We start from the raw sequence: 22672 nt of genomic DNA on the forward strand, positions 1-22672 counted from the left end.
GTGAGCACCATCATCGTCCTGCTGTTTGCTTTGGGATTTTCTGTGATTGCAAACAGTTATGTCAGATCAACCAATCAGACTACACTTAGGAATATTTCACCCAAAAATGAAAATGCTGTCATTAATTACTCACCCTCATGTCGTTCTAAACCTGTAACACTTTCCTTCAACTTCGGAACAGAAATTAAGATATTTTTGATGAAAACCGAGAGCTTTCTGACCCTGCATAGACAGCAACGCAACAGAAACATTCAAGGCCCAGAAAGGTAGTGAGGACATCATTAAAATAGTCCATAAGTGTGACATCAGTGGTTTAACCGTAATGTTATGAAGCTAAGTGAATACTTTTTGTGCACAAAGAAAGCAAATATGAAAAACTGATGTCACATGGTCTATTTTAATGATGTTCTTACTGCCTCTGGGCCTTAAACGTGATAGTTGCGTTGCAGTCTATGGAGAATCAGAGAGCTCTCGGATTTCATTGTGTTCCAAAGATGAACGAAGGTCTCATGGGTTTGGAATGATATGAGTGTGAGTAATGAATGACAGAATTTTTGAGTGAACTATCTCTTACACGCTTTGCTTTAGAACATTACATCATACTGGCTCTGTTCCAAAACCTAGTGAGCTTTGTAAGGAATCTCAAAAATGATTAAGCTCAAGAGTTTTTATTATTTGTCACATACACAATTATACAGAGTATAACCAGCAGTGAAATGTAGCTCTACAAAGGCAGCAACCTAGTGCGCAACACAAACAGCTCAACTCACAACTGAGTTTGGGGTTAGCATATTGCTAAGCTAACAGTGTGATACAAAAACAAACAACACTCATAAATATTGTGTAGATTCATGCACTTTTATTGATTAATTTTAGTACTAAATAAAAAAACGAATTTATGTATAATCTATATTTTTTGCCTTGTCACCATCTTGTATTTTGTATAGATTTTCTTTCTCTAAGCATGTTTCAGTGCATTCTGGGATTGGCATCTAAATGCGATGTTGCCTTAGAATTTGCTCACTTAGTATGTCTAAATTAGGATTTTTACCTTTAATAACAGCCTTTGTGTCAGGAGCATGTCTATGATCCCTCCATAGGGAGCTAACTAAGTTTTGGAACAGAGCAAGTTGAGCAACTGTGGAACAACCAAGTCATGTCAAGACTAATTTTAAATTACACTGCCTGTCTAGCCGTTCACAGTGCTCATAACTACATATAGTGTGAACACTTCCAAATGATTTTTCCTATAAACTGACACTTCCTATTATGTAACATTTTCCTTGCGTACACCTCAATCCCAGCTCATCTCCTGACAGCGGCTTGTTTTCTCTCACACCATGTTTGACTGTTGTGCATTTGAGACGTCTGTCTCTCACTCTCACCACTGCGATAATTGAAAGGTTAGATGCAGCTTTCAGTGGCATCTAATCAATAAGACTTCCTTTAAGCGCTGCAGAAAAATGCAGCGTTGACTCATCTTTGTCTCATTTGAGCACTCCGACTTTCTCATGTTGTAACTGGATTTGTTATCCTTTTATAAACCAGATCTTTTTTTAACAGCAGGACATCAAATTAATGCCGATTCCCATTGTAGCCTCATGCTTATGATGTCATCTTCTGAATAGGACCTCACATCTGAAGAACCTTACATCCCCCCACGTTTTGATTTTCCTTTTATTTTCTGGATTCACATCACGTTGCGCTACTGTTTCTAAAGAAGCAGTACATAATTGCTGCAACTAGCGGGTCTTTTTTCACAACCACCAACTCAAGCGATAAACAATCGCTTGAGTTTGTACAAGCGTTGCGCCACATCCAATGTAGATAGCATCACTGATCATGATGAGATCTGTTGTATTTTGTCACGCTGCTCGTGTCTGGTGTAGACACAGTGTGAGTCTTCAGTCATTTTTCAACTTTTCGTTATTGCTTCAATGCAAAGGAAACCAGTGCGCCCACAGCAGATGCTGCGCAATTAGGATGTAAATTAATGAGTGAACATACTTTACGAAAAGTAACCCGCCATTATGTATATGTGTGTGTGTGTGTGTGTATATATATATATATATATATATATATATATATATATATATATATATATATATATATATATATATATATATATATATATATATATATATATATATTATATATATACACATACATACACACTCACACACACATTTAGCTAGCAGCCAAATTGAATTTAGCTAGCAGCCAAAGTTATTTAGGCATTCACACTTACTTAACATAGTAATAGAGCAGAATTATGATCTCTGTAACTAGAATTATGATCTCTGTAACTACAGTAATTGAGTAACCCTCAGGATCATGATACTACAACACCACTTTTCAGCAGTTATGTCCTGTCTCTTTAACACACAGGCCTGTTTAAAAACCTATTGAATTCAGGTGTACGTGGCCTTTGCAAACACCTCTTCACCCCAACCGCCCGTAACCCATCAATCTTTGTTTCTGTAAAACCACATGGGCATCACATTTGTATGTGTGTAATTAACTGAAGTTTCTTGGTCCTTCTACTAAACAGCCCGACACTGACGATTTTTTGGACTGTGCCGAAGAAATATACTACACTGCAAGATCTAATCTGGTATTTTTTTGTGTATTTTATTCTTTCTTTGTCTTCGCGTCCCCTATCTTTTTTTTAGCATCATGTCAGCTTTGCGAAGCTTGTGTAGTGTACTCATCCTCCCATGTGACTTTCATCTCTTTTGTTCATTTCATCGCCGTTCATTATGCCTTATCTTATTTAGATCATGGCAGTCTGTCTTTTTATTTTGCCTGTATATAATATCAGTGTTATTGTCTCTGTCTGTCACGCCAAATCTCTGTGCCGGATCATTTGTTTAGGCATTTCAGCCTCTAACTTCATTTAAATACATATCCCTCAAAGTTGATACGTCGCTGCACTTTTCAGTAATCAAAAGCACTTTGAAATTGCAAAGCAAAGCGTTTTATGTAGTCGAGGCCTCCTAGGGGCTTTATTTTTAGGGTTTGTCACAATCAGACATATCTTAAAGCAAGCAAGAGTGAATGGAGAGAGAGAGAGAGATTAGGGTTAGACAGATGGAATGGATGTTGAGTGGGACAGAGAAGGGGAGCGCATTGGGAAAAAACAAGAAAAGAGAGAGAGAGGCAAAATAAAGAGTCTGAAGTGCCTGTGCACGTCCCATAGGGATGGTTAAACCAAAGTGCTCTGCAGGCCTGTGAGTGGAGGGGAAAACATTGACTCAGCAAGCAACGCTTTGCGCAACAACCCCAGCATACAATGGTCTGTTTGAGGTATCAGCTAATTCTGCAGCAGGGAAACAACCTCACCGCTCCCTTTCAACACCAATGTATTGTGAACACCTACGGTGCTGAACAATAGTTGGGTACTGAATTCCAATTGGCCCTCTTTCTTGCCTATATTTGCATACTGATTTGTGATTCGTCTTTGTTTGCATCTTTTTAGCTGCATAGAATTGTGTGTTGGTTTCCATAGACAGCTGTGACGAGTGCCAAAGAGGGTCTGATGCATCATTTCATTATCATCAAAGTCTAAAAAATCTGATATTGAACATCTGATATTAATGATTTTTAGTTTATTAATAATTATATTGTATTTTGAATATTTATTGTGGAGTAAATTAAGTTAATATTAACTATATTCACAATATTAAATAAGAAAATATATATTTTGACATTTTAATTTAAATTTTTTTTATATTTTAAATATATAATTTTTTGCAAATGTCATATTTTGTAAAGTTAACATTGTGAATTAAGCATATTTAATATTTTTATTTTCTCTTTCATGCTCTCTCTTTTTCTCTCTATACACACCTTTTTTTGCTTTTTTAATCGTGTCCTAACTACACACAACGCAATGCCGCAACATGCGATAAAAGGTATCTTTTCCATGTTTTCCATGTTTTTGTCCTCACTAGCTGCGACGGCGACATGCGAAATTTCTATTTTAGAAACAATTTCTGCTAACACTTTACAATAAGGTTCCATTTATTAACATTAGTTAACAACATTAGTAAACATGAACTAAGAATGAACAATACTTCTACAGCATTTACTAATAATAATTAAATTCACAAGTTGTTTGTTAACATTAATGCAGTGTGAACTAACATAAGTAAGCAATGAACAACTGTATTTTTATTAACATTAACAAAGTTGAATAAATAGTGTAATAAATGCATTGTTCATTGTTTGTTCATGTTAGTTAATACATTAATGTTAATAAATGGAACCTTATTCTAAAGTGTTACCCAATTTCTATTTCCCCGACATCGCGGCTGGAACAACAATATACAAACTACATGACAGTAGATAATCTCAGGTGATTATGTGCTTTATTCAAAGTTAAATGTGTCTAATTTGAGTTTGAATATCATTTTGCGTGACCTTATAGCCATGCTGAAAGCAACAGCATTGTTTTCCTCAGATTTTGAAAATAAATTAAAGCAAAGATGTACGTTAAAACTGTGAACTCAATGCAAACCAACAAGCATATTTCATGACAAAGATGGTATCAGTTACTCAGTATTTACATTCAATAATGTTAAAAAGGTTTCATTTTTATGAATTAGATGATAAACTTTTTAATTTCATTGTGAGTGTAGAGCGCTTTCACACGCTTTTGATTGGCTGTGATATTTGATGGATTCTGTCACGTCGTGTCCAGTGTAGACACCCAAATTGCTTGTTGCTGGATTCTTGTCGCGTCGCATTTATTTAGGACACAGTGTAATGCATCCTACCTAGATCGTGGATACTACTTTTAATTTTTGGCTTTTTATTAGATTTTGCCATTGGACAGTGACAGGGAACTATTGGAGGATGTTGCTGCATAGTTTGCCAAGTTTTAAAAGCCTCACATGGTTGCGCCTGTTAAAAAACGTTTTTCCCTTTTTCATCTTTTTGCGTTTTTGAGGCTTTCTTGAGTGACACCTCATCCATCTGGTCTGAAGCCCACGCACTGAAGTGGCACAGCGAATCACATGCTTTGAATCGGTGTCTTTGACTGCCTATGAAGAAACCAAAGGGAGGGAGATGAAAGAAGGTGGTGACAGAAGCAGTGAAGCGGATAGTCTGGGATGTTCTGTTAGCTTTTACTCCTTTACTCTTCCATCCTTTCTCTATCCAACACTCTTACTGAAAAGCCACCCATCAGCAGAAAGGCAGCAAGCGAATAAGGGTATGACAGTTTGCTGTGCAAAGGAAATTTGGTTTGTTAATCTGCAGGGCAAAATCAATGAGGTTTTGCATGGCTGAAAGCTGTATTCCAGAGAGAGAGAGGAAGAGGGGGAAAATGAGTGATAGAGGTGTGGAAGCAGCAAAAAGAGAGAGAAAAAAATTCAAGAAAGAGTTTGAGAGAGAATGTCCTCAGGATTAATCATCAGTAACCTGATTAGTATAGCAAAATCCTCTCCCTGAACATTTTCTGTAATGGATGAAGCACTGCAGCCAACTTCCCTCAAAAAAATAAGACACAGCTTTCCCTTAAAGGGATACTCCAGATTATTATTATTATTATTTTTTACTTAAATATAACACATTGTTACTGCTTCAGTGCATATATTGGATACAAAGACCACTTAGTTAGAATGGTTCTGTTTAGCTTTTTTTTTTTTCTTGTTCAATTCAAATTCTTATAACATTCAAAACATGATGAGTAAATCCTAAATATATAATAAAAAATTATACAGTTACTAAATGGACATTATACAATAAAAAAACATTATACATTTATTTTAAATCAATGATATGGTCACACTTTATTCTCCACAATTCTCCAATTCTCACAATTTACAAACCATTAAAGGGGGCCTATTATGCTTTTTCACTTTTTGAATTTTAGTCAGTGTGTATGTTTGGGCATTAAACGATCTACAAAGTCCACTCCAAAGGGAGATATTTCGTTTTTTTTTAAATCCCTTTTCAAGAACTACAGCGAACGGCTCGTTTGGACTACAAAGTTGTTCTCCTGGCAAGGGGCGGGGCAGTACTGAAACACCATCTAAGCTGTTCGCCAATCACAACGCACTGGGACAGCTAACCAATAATAACACATTTAGTTTTTCGGAAGGCGGGCCTTCATCAAACCCGGACCTAATCAAGCTGTTTGTGTCAGGCTGGGAAGGTATTGTAATAATGTAAATTAAGGTGAAAAATAATGCCATTTTCGAACCACCAAGCATGACCGCATGTTCTAATACACCCCCAAAACAAAATCAAGACTTTGTAAAAGAGCATAATAGGACCCCTTTAACTACGACTTTTGCCTCAAACTCCTAATTTGCTACTTAGTAATATTTATTAAGGTAGTTGTTAAATTTAGGTATTGGTTAGGATTAGGCATGTAGAATATGGCCATGCAGAATTTGTGCTTTATAAGCACCAATAACAACCTATATGTTAAAGATAGGCATGCTAATAAGCAGCTAGTTAATAGTGAGAATTAGTCCCTACCAAAGTGGTAGGCCTACTAATAATATTTATAACAGTAGTAATAATAGAGATGATTTTTAGATACAGTATATATTTACATACATTATATTGTATACAAAAAAAACATTAAAATAATCTGGTTTAGGTGGAACATTTCTGGGTTGTCTGTCATGTGGTTTTCTGTTACTGATGTAGGTGTTCATGCATGTATTGATCACTTCCCTTCCACATCCTTTTCTGGTATTCTCATGCGAAAGTTAAATTAACCTTGTTTACTGTTTCAGCTGGTCACGACGTGTTGAAATTACATTAGCTCCTCGTCCAGCTTCCATTATAAGATTAGATTATTTACTGTGAACACGTTTTCCCCATGCACTGAGGGATTGTTGAAATTGTTGTGGTAATCGACATGCCGCAGATAAACATTAGGTCGAAAACAACATCATGTTCCTAAAATATTCCTCACATTGCACTTTTTCAATGCCTGAGGTTCTATTTTGTAGATACTGCCTCTGTTTTATGATTCTATTAATTCATGAACACTAAGCTATTTCAAGTCGTTGCCTGCTTGAATGATCATATTGGTGAGTGGGAGGAGAGATGGCACATGGCCCAGTCCTCCCACAATGCTCTAATTAAGAGTAGGACATTGTGAGAACTTTGAATTAATTCCTTTCCAGCAGTCTTCTGCAATCAGCATTTTAATAGTATTGCATCAAAAAAAGTGAGAAGTTAAGTTTTTCAGAGATTGTCGGTCTGTGTAGGTGTATCCAATCTGTTCCATGTGAGTAAAATTGCGAGTATTTTTTATCTATTTATTTTTTTTACTTTTTACACTGTAAAATGTGATTACTGTTTTTTTTATTTTTACTACAGTTATTTTAAGTTCACCCAAAAATGAAAAATCTGCCTTCATTTACTCACCCTCATGTCATTTCAAACTTACATGCATTTATTTTTTTCTGCTGAACATGTAAAATGATATTTTGGAAAAAGTCTTGGACCACACTGACTTTTATTGAATGCAAAAATTTGTGCTGTCAAACGATTAATCGTGATTAATCGCATCCAAAATAAAAGTTTTTGTTTACATAATATATGTGTGTGTACTGTGTATATTTATTATGTATAAATACACACACATACAGTATATATTTTGAAAATACGTGTATATATATTTATATTCTTATGTTTTATATTATATATAAATTATTTAATATATAAACATAACATATTTTACTTCGATATATACCTGCATGTGTTTGTATTTATATATACATAATAAATATACACAGTATACACACATTATGTAAACAAAAACCTTTATTTTGGATGCAATTAATCGTGATTAAAGAATCCAAAGATGATTGTTGCAAGAGCTGTGTGCTTGCTTGCTAACGTAGAGCTTCCATTATATTTTTACTCACTAATAGACCTCAAAATTCCAAAACCGCTATGAAACATGTGCATGTGTGGATTAATAGTATACAATGCTAATTACAAACAAAGAACCTAGAGTTCATAATTGCTGGACATGTTACGTAGATCTTACCATTCATGTTCTCTCTTCATGCATCTTTTTTCGTGTGCATGAATGTAGCAAAGCTCTGTGTAAACGTACTTGTGTTCCGCATATTTAAAGCTTAAGATGAAGATATATGTGACTTGCTATCTCTTTGTTCCAGGATTTACAGATGGATTATGGGCAGGGATCCCCTAAAGGCTCCATCCTGGGAGGAAATAAGTAAGTTTCAGCACACTGTTGCACAGTAAATAAAAAGTCAGAAAAAAAAAAAATCAATCCACCTCATAAAACTTTCAACTATAATCATTTTTAAAAACTACACAAAATTTTAAATTAAATTTACATGTATAAAAACATTTGGTAACACTTTATTTTAGGGTATCTTAGCTAGTTGCTTATTAACATGCATATAACTAGAATATTAGCAATTTAGTAGTACTAATTAAACACATATTAATGCCTTATTCTACATGACCTTATTCTACCCAATACCTAAACTTAACAACTACCTTACTAACTATTAATAAGCAGCAAATTAGGACTTTATTGAGGGAAAAGTCGTAGTTAATTAGTGTTCCCTATTCTAAAGTGTTACCAAACATTTAAATGATTTTAAAATATAATTTCTATATACAGTATTTATTTCTTTTTATATGCTCTGTAGTACCTTCATAAAGCCTGAAAACCGTGGGTTTGAGGAAACACTGCATCATCATGTTGTCAGCTTGATGATGCATTGAGTTCAGTTGTATGTCAAGCTGTGTATGCTTTCCTTTCCCTGTATTCATGAGAGAGTTCATTCAGAGTTGAAGACACATGCAGGGTTTGTTCATGATGTGTGTGTGTTTCTCTGTAGATCCATTTATCTCACACCTGACATTGCTGTCTCACTAGTGTGACACTAAGCCCCGTTGCAGGTAGCTTGTGTGGGATCTATATGACTGTCGTTCTTTTATAATATACACACCCTGTGCCTTGTTGACTGTTTTTGCCATATAGTGAACAGAAGGTCGAGTACACCAGATGGCGTGGCAGTGAAACCATTCCCTCTGTGTTTGTGTGAGCGCCTGTGCGTGTGCTCAGAGGTGTTGCTCTCAGCTCTCGTCAACAGATGGGTCCCGAGCACTTTTGAGAGACACCCCCTCAGCGTCACAATTCACCATATATGAGCTGTCATCCACTCTCATTCAGTCAGTTTTATGCAGAGATGCAGTAATCAGCCTCTGTTTGGTTAATGGTGGTCTCTGTAGCTGAAACAGTGGAATAGTATTGTGAGGATGAATGGTCCAGGTGCGTGTCCCCTTTTGGATATTAAATGCAATGAATTGAGAAGGCCATTTAATTTATTTAATGACAAATAACGTTGCAATATTTATTTATTTATGATAAATTATTTTATTCATTTTAGTTTTTCTGATCATGTTTGTGCTTTATTGTGAATATGGCTAAAGTGCACTCAGCTTTATGAAAATAAATCTAAAGCACACAGTTGTTGTTGCTGTTTTTTTTTAAGGGGTCATATGACGTTGCTAAAAAGAACATTATTTTGTGTATTTGGTGTAATGCAATGTGTTTATGTGGTTTAAAGTTAAAAAAAACACATTATATTCCACATACTGTACATTATTGTTGCTCCTCTATGTCCCGCTCTGAAACGTGTCCAGGACATGGCTCCGGCGGCAGCAACAATACTACAGCGAGAATAAAAATCACACCCTCTTTCTTTGCGTATACGTTTGGGCAGTGTTTTGCAAATCTCCCCACACCGTGACGTAGACGTGGGGGCGTGTTTGAATGAGCCGTTTTAAGGGGGCGTGGCAGAGTCATAACTTTTATAAAGAATATCTCTTTGGTTTTGAGACTTTACTTTAGGGATGTTATCTATGCACAAACAGCTTGTAACACTCCAAAGAGAAAGGAAAACTTGAAATCGCATCATATGACCCCTTTAAGGAAATTAAGTGCCATCCCTCTGCTGGAAGACGAAACAGTAGGAGTATATTATTCTATGCTATAATTTACACATTATAGATGTTATGTTATGTATTTTTACTGCAGGTGGAATGTTGTATTACATTCTATAGTATGTTTATACTGCCACCTATTGGTGTGGAGGATACATGTAAATGTTTTTGGGTAACTAATGCTGTAGTAGAAATACTGGATTAACAGATGTATTTGTCTGATAATAGGGGAGTACTGAGATTCAGTGCAGTTTTAAAATGGTGGCCACCATGAGTTTCTAATATGTCTGGATATTTTTTTACTTTTTTTTTTGTTGTTTTTGTTTTTTTTAAGAAACCTTAGCTTTATGATGGAGAAATCCATCATGGTATTTTCTCTAGCACACAGTGCACAGAAATTTAATTCTCATGTTTAGGGTGGCTGTCATCTAATATCGCTATAATAGCATGTCTTTTAGTTATTTTATAAGAACTGCATAATAGGCGAAGGGCCCTATTGTTTTTCGAAGTATTATTCTTGTTCTCATTTTTGTTCAAGGTTGTTGGGGCTTTTGGGGATCTTAACATGCTCAAAAACTATTGAAAATTGGCACACACCTTGGAGTTCGTGACCATTAGGGCTGGCCAAAGACTGGTTCATGGGCATGGCAAGGGGTCTTGCAACTACAAAGTTGTTGCGAAGAAAGGGAAACCGGAAGTGTCCCAAATCTCACCCTAAACACTTGTCTTCCTCTGAGTCCACACTTTTGTGACACAATGCCGCTTTGTCTGTCGGGCAGAAGTCTGCTGCGGAGCTTGCTTCAGTGCGGGCTTGGCAGAAGTGTGCATCGAGGGCGCATAGCGTCCATAAAGGAGGCACTCGCAAACACCCTTCTGAACGCTAAAATGATGAATGGGACGCTCTACAGTCTTGCTGACTTAATGGGTGCATGCATACAGCGGCCATTGTACTGTAAGACCGCAAATGCATGAAGTGTGCCGTTTGGGAAAAGGCCATAGATGTGACTATTATGAGTCAAAAGTTATTGCGCCACCAACTGGCAACAGGAAGTGTCATTTTCAAAATGCTTTGAAATCTGCCTCTTATTTTTACATGATTTACTTCAGACTTCATCAGAATAATGTCAGAACAAGGCAGATGTAAACTGAGGGTCAAGGGATTCTTAATATCTTCAATGCGTCAAACTTATAAAATATTCTTTTCATGTGTTTTTGAGGCACTTAAATTGAGACACACATCAGCGTTTTCAACCATTAGACACTGGCAAAAGCCAATAAATGAGCGCGGAGGAGGTGCCTCTATAGCGCCGCCTTTTGACAAAAGTGTGTGGGGAGGGTTACTTTTACCTACAGTCACCAAACTTGGTGCATATATTGTTCTCATTAAGGCAGACATCTTTCTAATTTATAGTCATTAACTACAACCAACAGGAAGTTGGATGTTTCGGTTTGAATATGGATAAAAAATAAATAAATCAGGCTGTGTGTTATATACTCCTTCTAGGGGATTCATGCAATTCACACAAACTGTGTCAACATGATGCCAAGATATTGAAGATGTTAAATTGCGAATGTTTTTTGTATATCTTGAACTGTGTTACTATAGCGATTTATTAAAGTAACGTTAAAAAAGGAAACAGTAATTTTCTTCTGTCTTTAAAGTGAATTGTCCAGACACTGGGGTGGCGGTAGAGCCTGGAGCTTGGGCCAATCTTCACTGTTTGCAGCTATATTTTAAGGAAATGTGAAGCTAGTTTTATCTACTGATTTTTATTTTAAATCCCTTTTAGTCCAGAAAACCCTACTGTTCAATAATTTAAATTCAGGTAGATAAACAACTTTGAACAGAGGTTCCAGACAGTCGGAAGCAGACATTCTCTTAAAATTTAACAACTAAACATTGGACTGTTTCCCAGTGTCACTGGAGACAAATTAGCAGTAAATGCTTGTTTAATTAGCTTTAAATCAATGAGGTCTAATGGATCCCTTCATGTGTTATAAAACTGTTCATCATGTGTTTTTGCATGTGCTTTGCAGTGAAAGAATCATCTGTTTATGTATCATCTCCCTTTTGATTAAATCTCTTTTAAATAGGAGCCTCTTGAAATCTGTTGAAGAGGAGCTGCATCAGAGGTATGATGCTGTTGCTTTGTTTGTGTCCTTCACTCCTGTGTTGTTTCATTAGCTTGTTTTCCTTTGGCTTCCACTCTCTCTATCTTTCCATCTTTTTGCTGCTCTGTCAAACTCTACCCATACATCTCACTCTCTCTCTGCATGGATGGTTTTTCATCTGATCAATATTTGATGTGACCTAACCATGCCCTTTTGTGCTTGTCCGAGTGGAACCAAAGGCTGATTTGCTTGGCAATGCTGTTTTGGAGATTTGTGTTATTTTTGCCACAGTATTAGTTTTCCATTCCTCAGGGGGAAATTAACCAGTTAGTCTCTCTAAATGAAATTTGCTCCAGATGCATGTCTAGATTGGTCTTTGGGATTGTCCTGTTTTTAATTAGTCACACTTTGTTGGCCATCTTTAAAGGGAATGTCACTGAAACATCCTGAATTGCTGGATTATATATAAATGTAGTATTTGTGTTACAGTACCTAAATGTTCACTTTGAAATCACAATTTCTTTTAATGTATATGGGCTCGTTCATACAGGACATGCTCTTGTGTTCAAAAACAACTGACATAGTGAAATGGAACATTGAGATAAGAAAATGTAGCTTTCTTTGCATGGCGTCTTAACAAAATGATGCTCACGGCATGAGATGCTGAAAAAACAGCGATATATATCACAAAGGTCACACAAAGAGCCTAGTTAGTGTGTATTTACATAGACTAACAATTAAAACTCAGAAGGTCCTATGTGAACGACCCGTTAACCTTTAATTTGATCCATGGGAAGTCAAAGAGTTCCTTCAAATTAATAATCTTCAGTGAATGAGTGCCGCAACCTTCTCAATCCTCATTAGGGGGCATGATGCTCATTTGGAGGATGATGATGAGGGTGATGATGATGGTGATGATCATGATGGTGAATTACAACAGTAAGTTCCTCTGATTCTGTAGCCAATCCCTTCTTGCTGCTCTAGAAGTTAAAACACTTAAAGATCATGATGCACTGGCTACTGTTTGGCAAGAATTCAAGTTCCTGTGAGAAATTTATATACATAAGTATGTGTGTATGTGTGTTCATTTGCAAAAACCGATAAACACCACTTAAAAAAAAATGAGCTGGGCGAAAAGGAAAATAAAAACTGAAGCGTTTTCATGGATCTTTGCGAAAGCAGCACGTTACAATGGTGAGGGAAAAGCTCTGTGTATTGTGTGTAATCACATCTATAATCTATGATCACAACAACAACAACAACAACGTTTATCAGCCCTAAAACAATGTGGAGTTATCTGCTTTTGCAAAAAACAACTGTTGGAGTTATCTGCTTTTGCTATAAAACTAATTTTTTATATGAAATTTCAGTGAACTTTTAATTTTGTAAATTACCTGTATTTGTTTAAGTTATTATTACTTAAAACAACCCAACTGCAGTTTGATTGATATTGCCTGGAATGCGTAATAAAAAAAGAAAAGTACCTAGTTGTTATCGGCTTTTGCAAATGAACTCTTCATACATACATATATATATATATATATATATATATATATATATATATATATATACATATATATACATACATACATACATACATACATACATACATACATACATACATACATACAGTCATGGCCAAAAATACCGGCACCCTTGGTAAATATGATCAAAGAAGGCTGTGAAAATTAATCTGAATTGTTAATCCTTTTGATTTTTATTTAAAAAATTCATAAAAATCTAACCATTCATTGGATAATAACAATTTAAAATGGGGGCAATATCATTATGAAATGAATGTTATGAATGCTATGCCCATTCCAGTCCTCTGACCTGAAGAAAATGAGTATAGTCAACTGAAGAGAAGAAGCACCGTCATGGATCTGGGAATCTAAAGGGTCTGGAGTGATTCTGGATGAAGGAATGGTCTCTGATCTCTTGTCAGGTGTTCTCTAACCTCATCAGGCATTATAGGAGAAAATTTAGAGCTGGTAAACTGGCAAATGGAGGTTTCAAAAAGTATTGAATAAAAGGGTGCCGATAATTGTGGCCAATGTGTATTAGAGAATATAGTTTATTTCATATTGATATTTCCCCCCATTTTAAATTCTTATTATCCAATGAAAGGTTAGATTTTTGTGAATTTTTTTTTTTAAAAAAGATCAAAAGGATTTTTTCACAAAGAATAATTTTCACAGCCTTCTTTGATCATATTTACCAAGGGTGCCGATATTTTTGGCCATGACTGTATGTATGTGTGTGTGTATATATATATATATATATATATATATATATATATATATATATATATATATATATATATATATATATATATATATATATATATATATATATATACATACATACAGCGGGTAAAATAAGTATTGAACACGTCACCATTTTTCTCAGTAAATATATTTCTAAAGATGCTGTTGACATGAAATTTTCACCAGATGTCGGTAACAATCCAAATAATCCATACATACAAAGCAAGCAAAACAAAAAATTGGAATGACAGGGAAAAAGTATTGAACACATGAAGAAAGAGAGATGCAAAGAGGCATGGAAAGCCAAGACACCAGCTGAAATCTATCAGTAATTAGAAGGCAATCCTGCATCTTGTCAGTGGAAATTAATATTAGTTGGTTCAGTCCCAACTGATGGCCTATAAAAAGGTGTCTCATGACCAACGTGTCACACAAGAAACATTTCATGATGGGTAAAAGCAAAGAACTCTCTCAAGACCTTCGCAACCTTATTGTTGCAAAACATACTGATGGCATTGATTACAGAAGGATTTCTATACTTCTGAATGTTCCAGTGAGCACTGTTGGGGTCATAATCTGAAAGCGGAAAGAACATAATTTCACATCAAAGGAGTGAAAATAATTATCAGAAGAGTTGTCCAAGAGCCAAGGATCACTTGTGGAGAGCTTCAGAAAGACAACAATAAGTAATGCACTCAACCACCATGGCCTGTAAGCACGCTCACCACGCAAGGTTCTATTGCTGAAGAAAAAGCATGTTGAAGCTCGTTTAAAGTTTGCTGCACAACATTTAGACAAGCCTGAGAAATACTGGGAGAATATATAGTCTGGTCCGATGAGACAAAATATGTCCTTTTTGGATGCCATAATACACACCATGTTTAGAGGTCAAATGGCACTGCACATCACCCCAAAACATCATGGTGTAGCACTGGCAAAATTCATATAGTTGAAAGAAGGATGAATGGAAAAATGTACAGAGACATTCTTGATAAAAATCTGCTGCCATCTACCAGGATGATGAAGATGAAATGAGGGTGGACATTTCAGCGAGACAATGATCCCAAACACACAGCCAAAGAAACTCTCACTTGGTTTCAGAGAAAGTAAAGCTGCTAGAATGGCCCAGCCAATCACCCGACTTGAATCCAATAGAAAATCCATGGAAAGAATTAAAGATCAGAGTTCATAGAAGAGGCCCATGGATCCTTTAACATTTGAAGATTGTGTGGAAGAATGGGCCAAAATCACACCTGAGCAATGCATGCGACTAGTTTCTCCACACAGGAGGCGTCTTGAAGCTGGCATTACCAACAACGGCTTTTGTACGAAGTATTAAATCAATTTCAGTCAGCATGTTCAATACTTTTTCTCTGGGTCATTCCATTTTATTACACAGAACTTAATTTCTGAACTTATTTGTTTTGTTTTTACTTGGATTGTTACCGACATCTGGTGAAAATTTCATGTCATCAGCACCTTTAGAAATATATTTACTGAGAAAAATGGTGACGTGTTCAATACTTATTTTCCCCGCTGCGTGTGTGTGTGTGGCTTACATGAATATTTTTCCAGAATATTTTTTGTCTTTTCTTTTGAATCAAATACTGTTTTTCAATGTCCTCGAAAATGTTGCCAGTGTATCATGGCCTTTTTAGTTCCATGGGACTCATTCTATCATCTGTTTTCTTTTCTTACTAGACACACCATCTCTTTTTCCCTTCATTTAGCAATGTCATGGCTAGAAGGCGTTTTAGAATGTTAAGGTTCATCCAACTACCTCTTTAGCAATATTTTTTCAGGTTCAAATGCAAGTGAACTTCTACCTTGAAACTTGTAGCGTCCTCTCTTAGTGATGCTGATAAGCTTTCTTCTATATTTAAAGGAATAGATCACTCAAACATAAAAATGTTGTCATTATTTTTTACCGAACTGAATGCTGTTATTAGTGACGACCAAAAAACACAATGAAGCACCATCTAAGTAGTCAGTATGACTTGTGCACTATATTCTATTCTTTAAAAAAAAATCCTATTGCTTTCACGGAAAACAATAACAGCATAAAAGTTTGAAATACCATGAGGGTGAGTAAATAAAAACAGCATTTTCATTATAGAGTGAATTATTTCTGGTGCATTTGATTGCATGTTTGTTTGTTGTCTGTTTCCTGTCCTATATTGTACCCCTGTTGGTCCAGTATCTGATGAAACCAACCACAAAGCTCCATTAACATCCTGTTAATGCCCTAAATTATGTTCTTTAGCTGTAGCATAATTAGCATACATGATTAGTTTTAGTAGATTGTGACTCATCTAATTGGATTTCTGATTTGTTTCAGCACAAAAAGCTCCACCATGAGGCCTAAAGTCCCACCACCGCTTCCTCCCAAAGTAAGAATACAAAAAAGTTTTAAGATACACTACCTTTCAAAGGTTTGAAGTTTGTTAGATTTTTTATTACTTTTATTCCGCATGGATGCATTAAATTGATTAAACATGACAGAAAAGATGCTCAATTTTACTGTAAATTAATTTAAAATATTTTTTTTTATCTTTATATTCATCGATGTTTTCAACCAGTAATAATAAATGTTTCTTGAGCATCAAATCAGCGTAATCACTGCTGAAAATACAGCTTTACATCCCAGGAATAAATTATATTTTATAATATGTTAAAATAGAAAACAGTTATTATAAATTGTAATAATATTACTTTTTACTGCATTTTTGATCAAATAAATCCAGACTTGGTGAGCATAAAAGACTTCTTTTAAAAACATTTTAAAAATCTTGCCGTGTGTTTAGGTGTTGCTTTGATTTAGCAGATTTATTTTAAGCAACCAAGTCCTTCTTTTGCCTTGAATAAGCTTATCGGAAATCAGTGAACGGCTTTTACAGGTTTTTTTTTTTTTTTGCATCCAGTTTTTTTTTCAGTAATCACAGTATTGATCTGACAGGGTAGCGTGCTGCTAATTTTGTTCTGCCATTTCCAGCCAAAGCCCAGTCCCGGACCACATCAAAGCTCCTCCGGTGATCATGACGGTAACCAGGGCACTATAAAGCGCTGGCCTGAGCCCGAAAGCCCGGTTCGATCATCCACCAACGTACCCCCTCGACCTCCACCTCCTCGACTGCAGGCAAACAAGCTCAGCAGTTTAGGTAATGAGACCAATCGGGAAGAACATGGCCCTTGGGAAACCCAGGGGGATGCTTCTATATGTAGTCAGTTCGACGAGAGGCGACAGGTCTCGTTTGACGAAGAGGAAGATCGTGATGAGGAAGGAGACAGTAAGACAGGCCCTCCCCTTTAAACTTGGTTCAACCCCAATCACCAAACCTGTCTCCAATCCGCCCATTGCTAGTTTCTTTAGTTAGCCCGTAGTGAGACTACATGTCATTCTTTCCTCTTGCCCTTTCTAAGAGAAATGGCGTGAGTTTTGTTGGCATGTGAAAATGTCACACACCCACTTGAAGACATCATGAGTCACCCACTCCACCCTTTCATTCTTTTCCTTGTCAAATTATTGTTCTCCTGTCAGTTAATGTTGCAATCATTGTTTTTGGTTCATTATGCTTGTCTAGTTTTTGTTATGACGTAGTATGGTAGCTACAAATTTCAACAGTAGCTTAGTAAACAATGCTGCTAATGCTAAACTTCTTAACTGAATGTAGATACAAAAATGTGATCCGTGTGCACCTCTTGCTGGATACCTATGTGAAAACAAAGTGTTAAGACTTATAAACAGAAAGCTAAACTGTATGTTGTATCTTTTCTTACCCACAGGCAATGGAGTTAGCCCATCTGAGCACTCGCCCTCAACGGAGAGACAGTCCACAATGCCCCCTGCTGTTCCTATACCAAAGGACAAGAAAGATTTTCCAGTATGGCTTCATTTTAGTGCATTCCAATATTGAATCTTATAACACTTGTGGTTCCTGGAGGAAGAATTTATAACGTTTGCCAAGTGCAAAGTTATTTTTTATTTTTTATAATATTTTAATACTCTTAAATCACTCTTCACTTTTTAATGCACATTATTAATATATTTAGTGATCAGATATTTGAAGAAATTGTTATTATTAATTTGTTTAATTATTATTTAATAATAATAATAATATAATGATTGTGTAACTTATGTGTGTATGTATATATGTATATATATATATATATATATATATATATATATATATATTATTATTTCTACTTTTTATTATTACATACAATCATATTTAATATTTGTAACTTATTATGTACATTTTATTATTTTATTTAATAATATATTTTTATTGTTATTATTGTATTTAATGTGTATAAAATAAATTGTTTAAATTTTACATAATATTATTGATTACATGATCTAATAATAAAAACAATAATACAAACAATTGTTTTATTTTTAATAATGCAATATAATTATATTTAGCAATAATAATATTAATATTAATATTACAACGTATATATTACATATAATCTGTCTGTCTGTCTGCATCTATCTAATAGTGAAACTTATATAGTGAAACTTATTTTATTTTAATTTTGTTTATTCTTTGTTTTTTCCCCCCCCACAGAAACCCATCAGCAATGGTCTCCCACCAACTCCAAAGGTTCATGTAAGTGGACATCATAGTTTACTCAGTCGTGCAGATCTATGGCACTGTACTGGGACTTAATTACTTTTTTTTTTTTTTTTTAATTGATGTATGTTGTCTTTTTGTTTGTTTTCTCGTATATAAAATTTTTGAGCAGTGATTTATTTGCTGCATCGGAGTTGTCAATTGTGTTGTATTTCCATGTCTAGATGGGAGCATGTTTCTCTAAAGTCTTCAATGGCTGCCCATTAAAAATACACTGTGCTACCTCATGGATCAACCCAGACACACGAGGTGAGCTTGTTAAAATAATCTGGCCAATCTGAAATGTTAATATAAAATGGTTCATTATTATATCTTTTAATATTGCCTACAGAAGGATTTGCTGATACCGCCTTTAAGTCTGTTTTGTTCTTCCCCGTTCATGCATTTCAGACCAGTATCTGATATTTGGAGCAGAGGAAGGTATTTACACGTTAAACCTTAATGAGCTGCACGAGACGTCCATGGAGCAGGTGTGATGTTACTTTTCAGATATTTTCAAACAGATGTATAGTTTTCCTACATAACAGTAGTAGTAGCAAAAAAATTAAAAATGTGTCTGGAAAACTCAGTTTGTGTGAAGTATATCCTTATATTGCCTCAGCGTGGTGTGCTTTTGTCTTGTGCTAAAGCTATTTTTGTGTCATTCTCAGCTTTTCCCCAGGAGATGTACTTGGCTGTATGTCATGAGCAACAGCCTGCTATCAATATCCGGTAAGCTATGCTTAAAAAAAATCAGGTTTAGCTTTTCAGATTACAGATTAGTCACAGTGAGTTTCTGTTTTTATGATTGATACAATTTTTTGTATTATATTTTTATTTTCGAGTCACACTTTACAGAGTAGAACTGCTTGTAATGTGATAATATTAAAAGAGTTTCTCAACCCTGGCTTAATGCAGAGAGCCACTTAGGCAAAAATGGAAACAGGCAGAGAGGAGATGGAAAAGTGACAAGCTCCAAGTCTCCTATGAGATACTCAGGGACTGTTTGCATACCTACCAACAGTTTGTTAAATCTGCCAAGGCACATTATTTTTCAGCTCTAATCTCACAGAATCATCATTGTCGGAAAGTGCTATTTCGCACAATAAATGCAGTCCTGAATATACTGTTCAATTGCTTTTGATAATTCTGAAAAAGCCTGTAAAAGTTTCTCACAATTTTTGTGGATAAGATCAGTACTATTAGAGCCAATATCTCAATCTCTTCAAATCCTGCCGGATACCTAGCTCGGCCAATTCTCTATGTTTGAGCCCGTTTCTCTTCCTGAGTTGTTAGTAGTTGTTCAACATCTTAAACCATCTTTTTTTTCACTAGATGTTATCCCACCTCGTTTATTAACTCAGATTTGGGATGTGGTGGGTTCTATGATCCTGTCCATAATAAATCAGTCTTTCAAACGGTGTTGTTCCGTCATATTTTAAACATGCCTTGGTGCAGCCTCTTTTGAAAAAGGCCACTCTGGATCCTTCAGTGCTAAACAATTACAGACCGATTTCAAAACAGCCTTTCTTGGCTAAGTTATTGGAGAAGGTGGTTCTTAATCAACCTTCTACATTTTTAAATGGAAACTTTTTTTTAAATAAATTTCAGTCTGGTTTCAGGTCTCAACACAGCACTGAAACTGCCCTTCCCAATGTGTCTAATGATTTGTTTATCTCTAGACGCTGGGAATTGTGCTGTTTTGGTACTTCTGGATCTTAGCGCAAAATTTTATGTGGTTTATCATTGTTATGCTGATGGCATCCATCTGTATTTACCCCTAAGATGTAACAATGACTCCAATATTTCAACTTTGTTTGAGTGTTTGGATGAAATAAAAGCATGGATGGCGTCTAGTTTTCTGCAGCTCAATGAGTCCAAATCGAAAGTGGTGATTTTTGGCCCCCCAAAGTTAGCCAAACAGCTTTCTGTTCATCGTGGCCTCTTAGCCACCAATATCAACACTCAAGTAAGAAATCTTGGTGTAATCTTTGACTCGGAATTGAAGTTTGATAGACAAGTCGGTGCTGTAAAAATAGCTTTTATCCATTTTGTATTATTGCCAAATTGAAGAGAATTCTGTCTTTTGAGGACATGGGAACCGTGATTCATGCTTTTATTTCATACAGATTGGATTATTGCAACTCGCTATATTTAGGGTTGTCTAAGAATCTGCTCTCACGGCTGCAGCTAGTACAAAATGCTGCAGCTAGACTGCTGACTGGCACAAGGAAGTGGTCCAGCATTTCTCCAGTGCTGGCTTCGCTGCACTGGCTTCCTGGTGATTTTAGAATCCAATATAAAGTTTTGCTAATGGTTTTTAAAGGATTGCATGGCCTTGCTCCAGAGTGCATTTCATATTTGTTGCAGCAGCACTGTGTTACTAGACCTCTAAGAGTCTCTCAGAGTTTGCTTTTATGTTCCCAGATCACGGTTGAAAACCAAAGGTGATCGAGCCTTTTCTGTGGCAGCTCCACGTCTTTGGAATAGTCTCCCATTGCACAATAGATCATGTGACTCATTAGACTGTTTTAAATCAATGTTGAAAACACATCTTTACTCTGTGGCATACAGTTGCATGTAGCTGTTGGGACATTGTTCAGTGATGGATATTGTTGTGTGTCGTGTCTGTTTTTGATCCATTTTTTATATGTAAAGCACTTTGGTCAACTGGTGTTGTTTTTAAATGTGCTATATAAATAAATGTTGATTGATTGAATATTAAAATAGTTAACAGTAGTAACATGCCATATATGCTGAAGCGTTACCAAACATTGTCCTGTATCCCTGTATTGAATAATGAAATAGTTTTTTTGGCAGGAAAAGCATGTCATCTGTACTCTCACAGTCTGATCGGCCTATTTGAACATGCTCGACAAATGCAGAAACTCCCTGTTGCCATACCAACACATAAATTGCCTGACAAAATAATCCCCAGGTAAATGTTCAGATCACTGTGTGAGCTTAAGGATGTGACCAGTAGTCAAAATGTAAATATACCGGCATTTTACATTTTTATTTGAATTTCAGGAAATTCTCAGTGTCCACTAAGATCCCTGAAACAAAAGGGTGTCAAAAGTGCTGTGTAGGTGAGCAGATCCCGTCATTTCCTTTTTGTTTTTGTGGAAACACAGAAATGCTTTTAATTGCAATAGAAATCTTTGCCGTCTCTTTTCATCAATTGAATGCATCCTTGTTGAATGAAAGTATCTTTTTTTTCAAAGCTTCTAAATTATAGTGCATCTCAGTTTCCACAAACATTTCAAGCAACAGTTTAATTCAGATGCCTTTGGTGATATGATCAAACAGACTTTATTTAAGGTTTTATACTGTGTTTTGTTTCCATCTGTTGTCTTGTTTATTCTCAGTGAGGAATCCATATACTGGTCACAAGTACCTGTGCGGTGCCTTTCAGTCCAGTGTTGTCCTGTTTGAGTGGGTGGAGTCCATGCAGAGATTCATGTTGGTCAAGGTAAGTCACTGGTTCCCATCACCAAAAACAATAGCTGTCTTAATTTGAAGGCTGTGCCCTCTGGAGGTCGCATTTGTTGGCCGCATGTGCCATTAGCTACGTTTCCATCCAAAGTTACGAATTAAACTTTTGCGCAAATTTGAAATATCACATAAAACATTTGCGCACCGTTTCCGTCCAGTGAGTTGAAGAGAACAAAATCGTCACTTCCTGATTAACTTGCGCTAAATATCATGATGAAAAATTTTATT

The 22672-nt window shown here is 35.8% G+C and overlaps 1 protein-coding gene across 4 annotated transcripts in view; it reads left to right on the forward strand.

Moving 5' to 3' along the window:
• The window catches only part of map4k3a (mitogen-activated protein kinase kinase kinase kinase 3a), a 73658-nt gene that overhangs the window by 47092 nt on the left and 3894 nt on the right, over window positions 1-22672 (forward strand). Inside the window, exons 15-28 of one of the 4 annotated variants that reach the window (XM_079392922.1) lie at window positions 2552-2614; window positions 8154-8212; window positions 12052-12090; window positions 12934-13008; window positions 16675-16726; window positions 17329-17494; window positions 18120-18217; window positions 18905-18946; window positions 19135-19219; window positions 19361-19440; window positions 19621-19681; window positions 21770-21887; window positions 21980-22038; window positions 22318-22421. In XM_079392922.1, coding sequence (XP_079249048.1) covers window positions 2552-2614; window positions 8154-8212; window positions 12052-12090; window positions 12934-13008; window positions 16675-16726; window positions 17329-17494; window positions 18120-18217; window positions 18905-18946; window positions 19135-19219; window positions 19361-19440; window positions 19621-19681; window positions 21770-21887; window positions 21980-22038; window positions 22318-22421 — 1101 coding nt within the window. The remainder of the gene's footprint in view (window positions 1-2551; window positions 2615-8153; window positions 8213-12051; window positions 12091-12933; window positions 13009-16674; window positions 16727-17328; window positions 17495-18119; window positions 18218-18904; window positions 18947-19134; window positions 19220-19360; window positions 19441-19620; window positions 19682-21769; window positions 21888-21979; window positions 22039-22317; window positions 22422-22672) is intronic. The other 3 variants (XM_079392924.1, XM_079392923.1, XM_079392925.1) reach the window with 3 other exon arrangements.

This window comes from Barbus barbus, assembly GCF_936440315.1.
Source record: "Barbus barbus genome assembly, chromosome: 35".
In the NCBI taxonomy this organism is placed as follows: domain Eukaryota; kingdom Metazoa; phylum Chordata; class Actinopteri; order Cypriniformes; family Cyprinidae; genus Barbus; species Barbus barbus.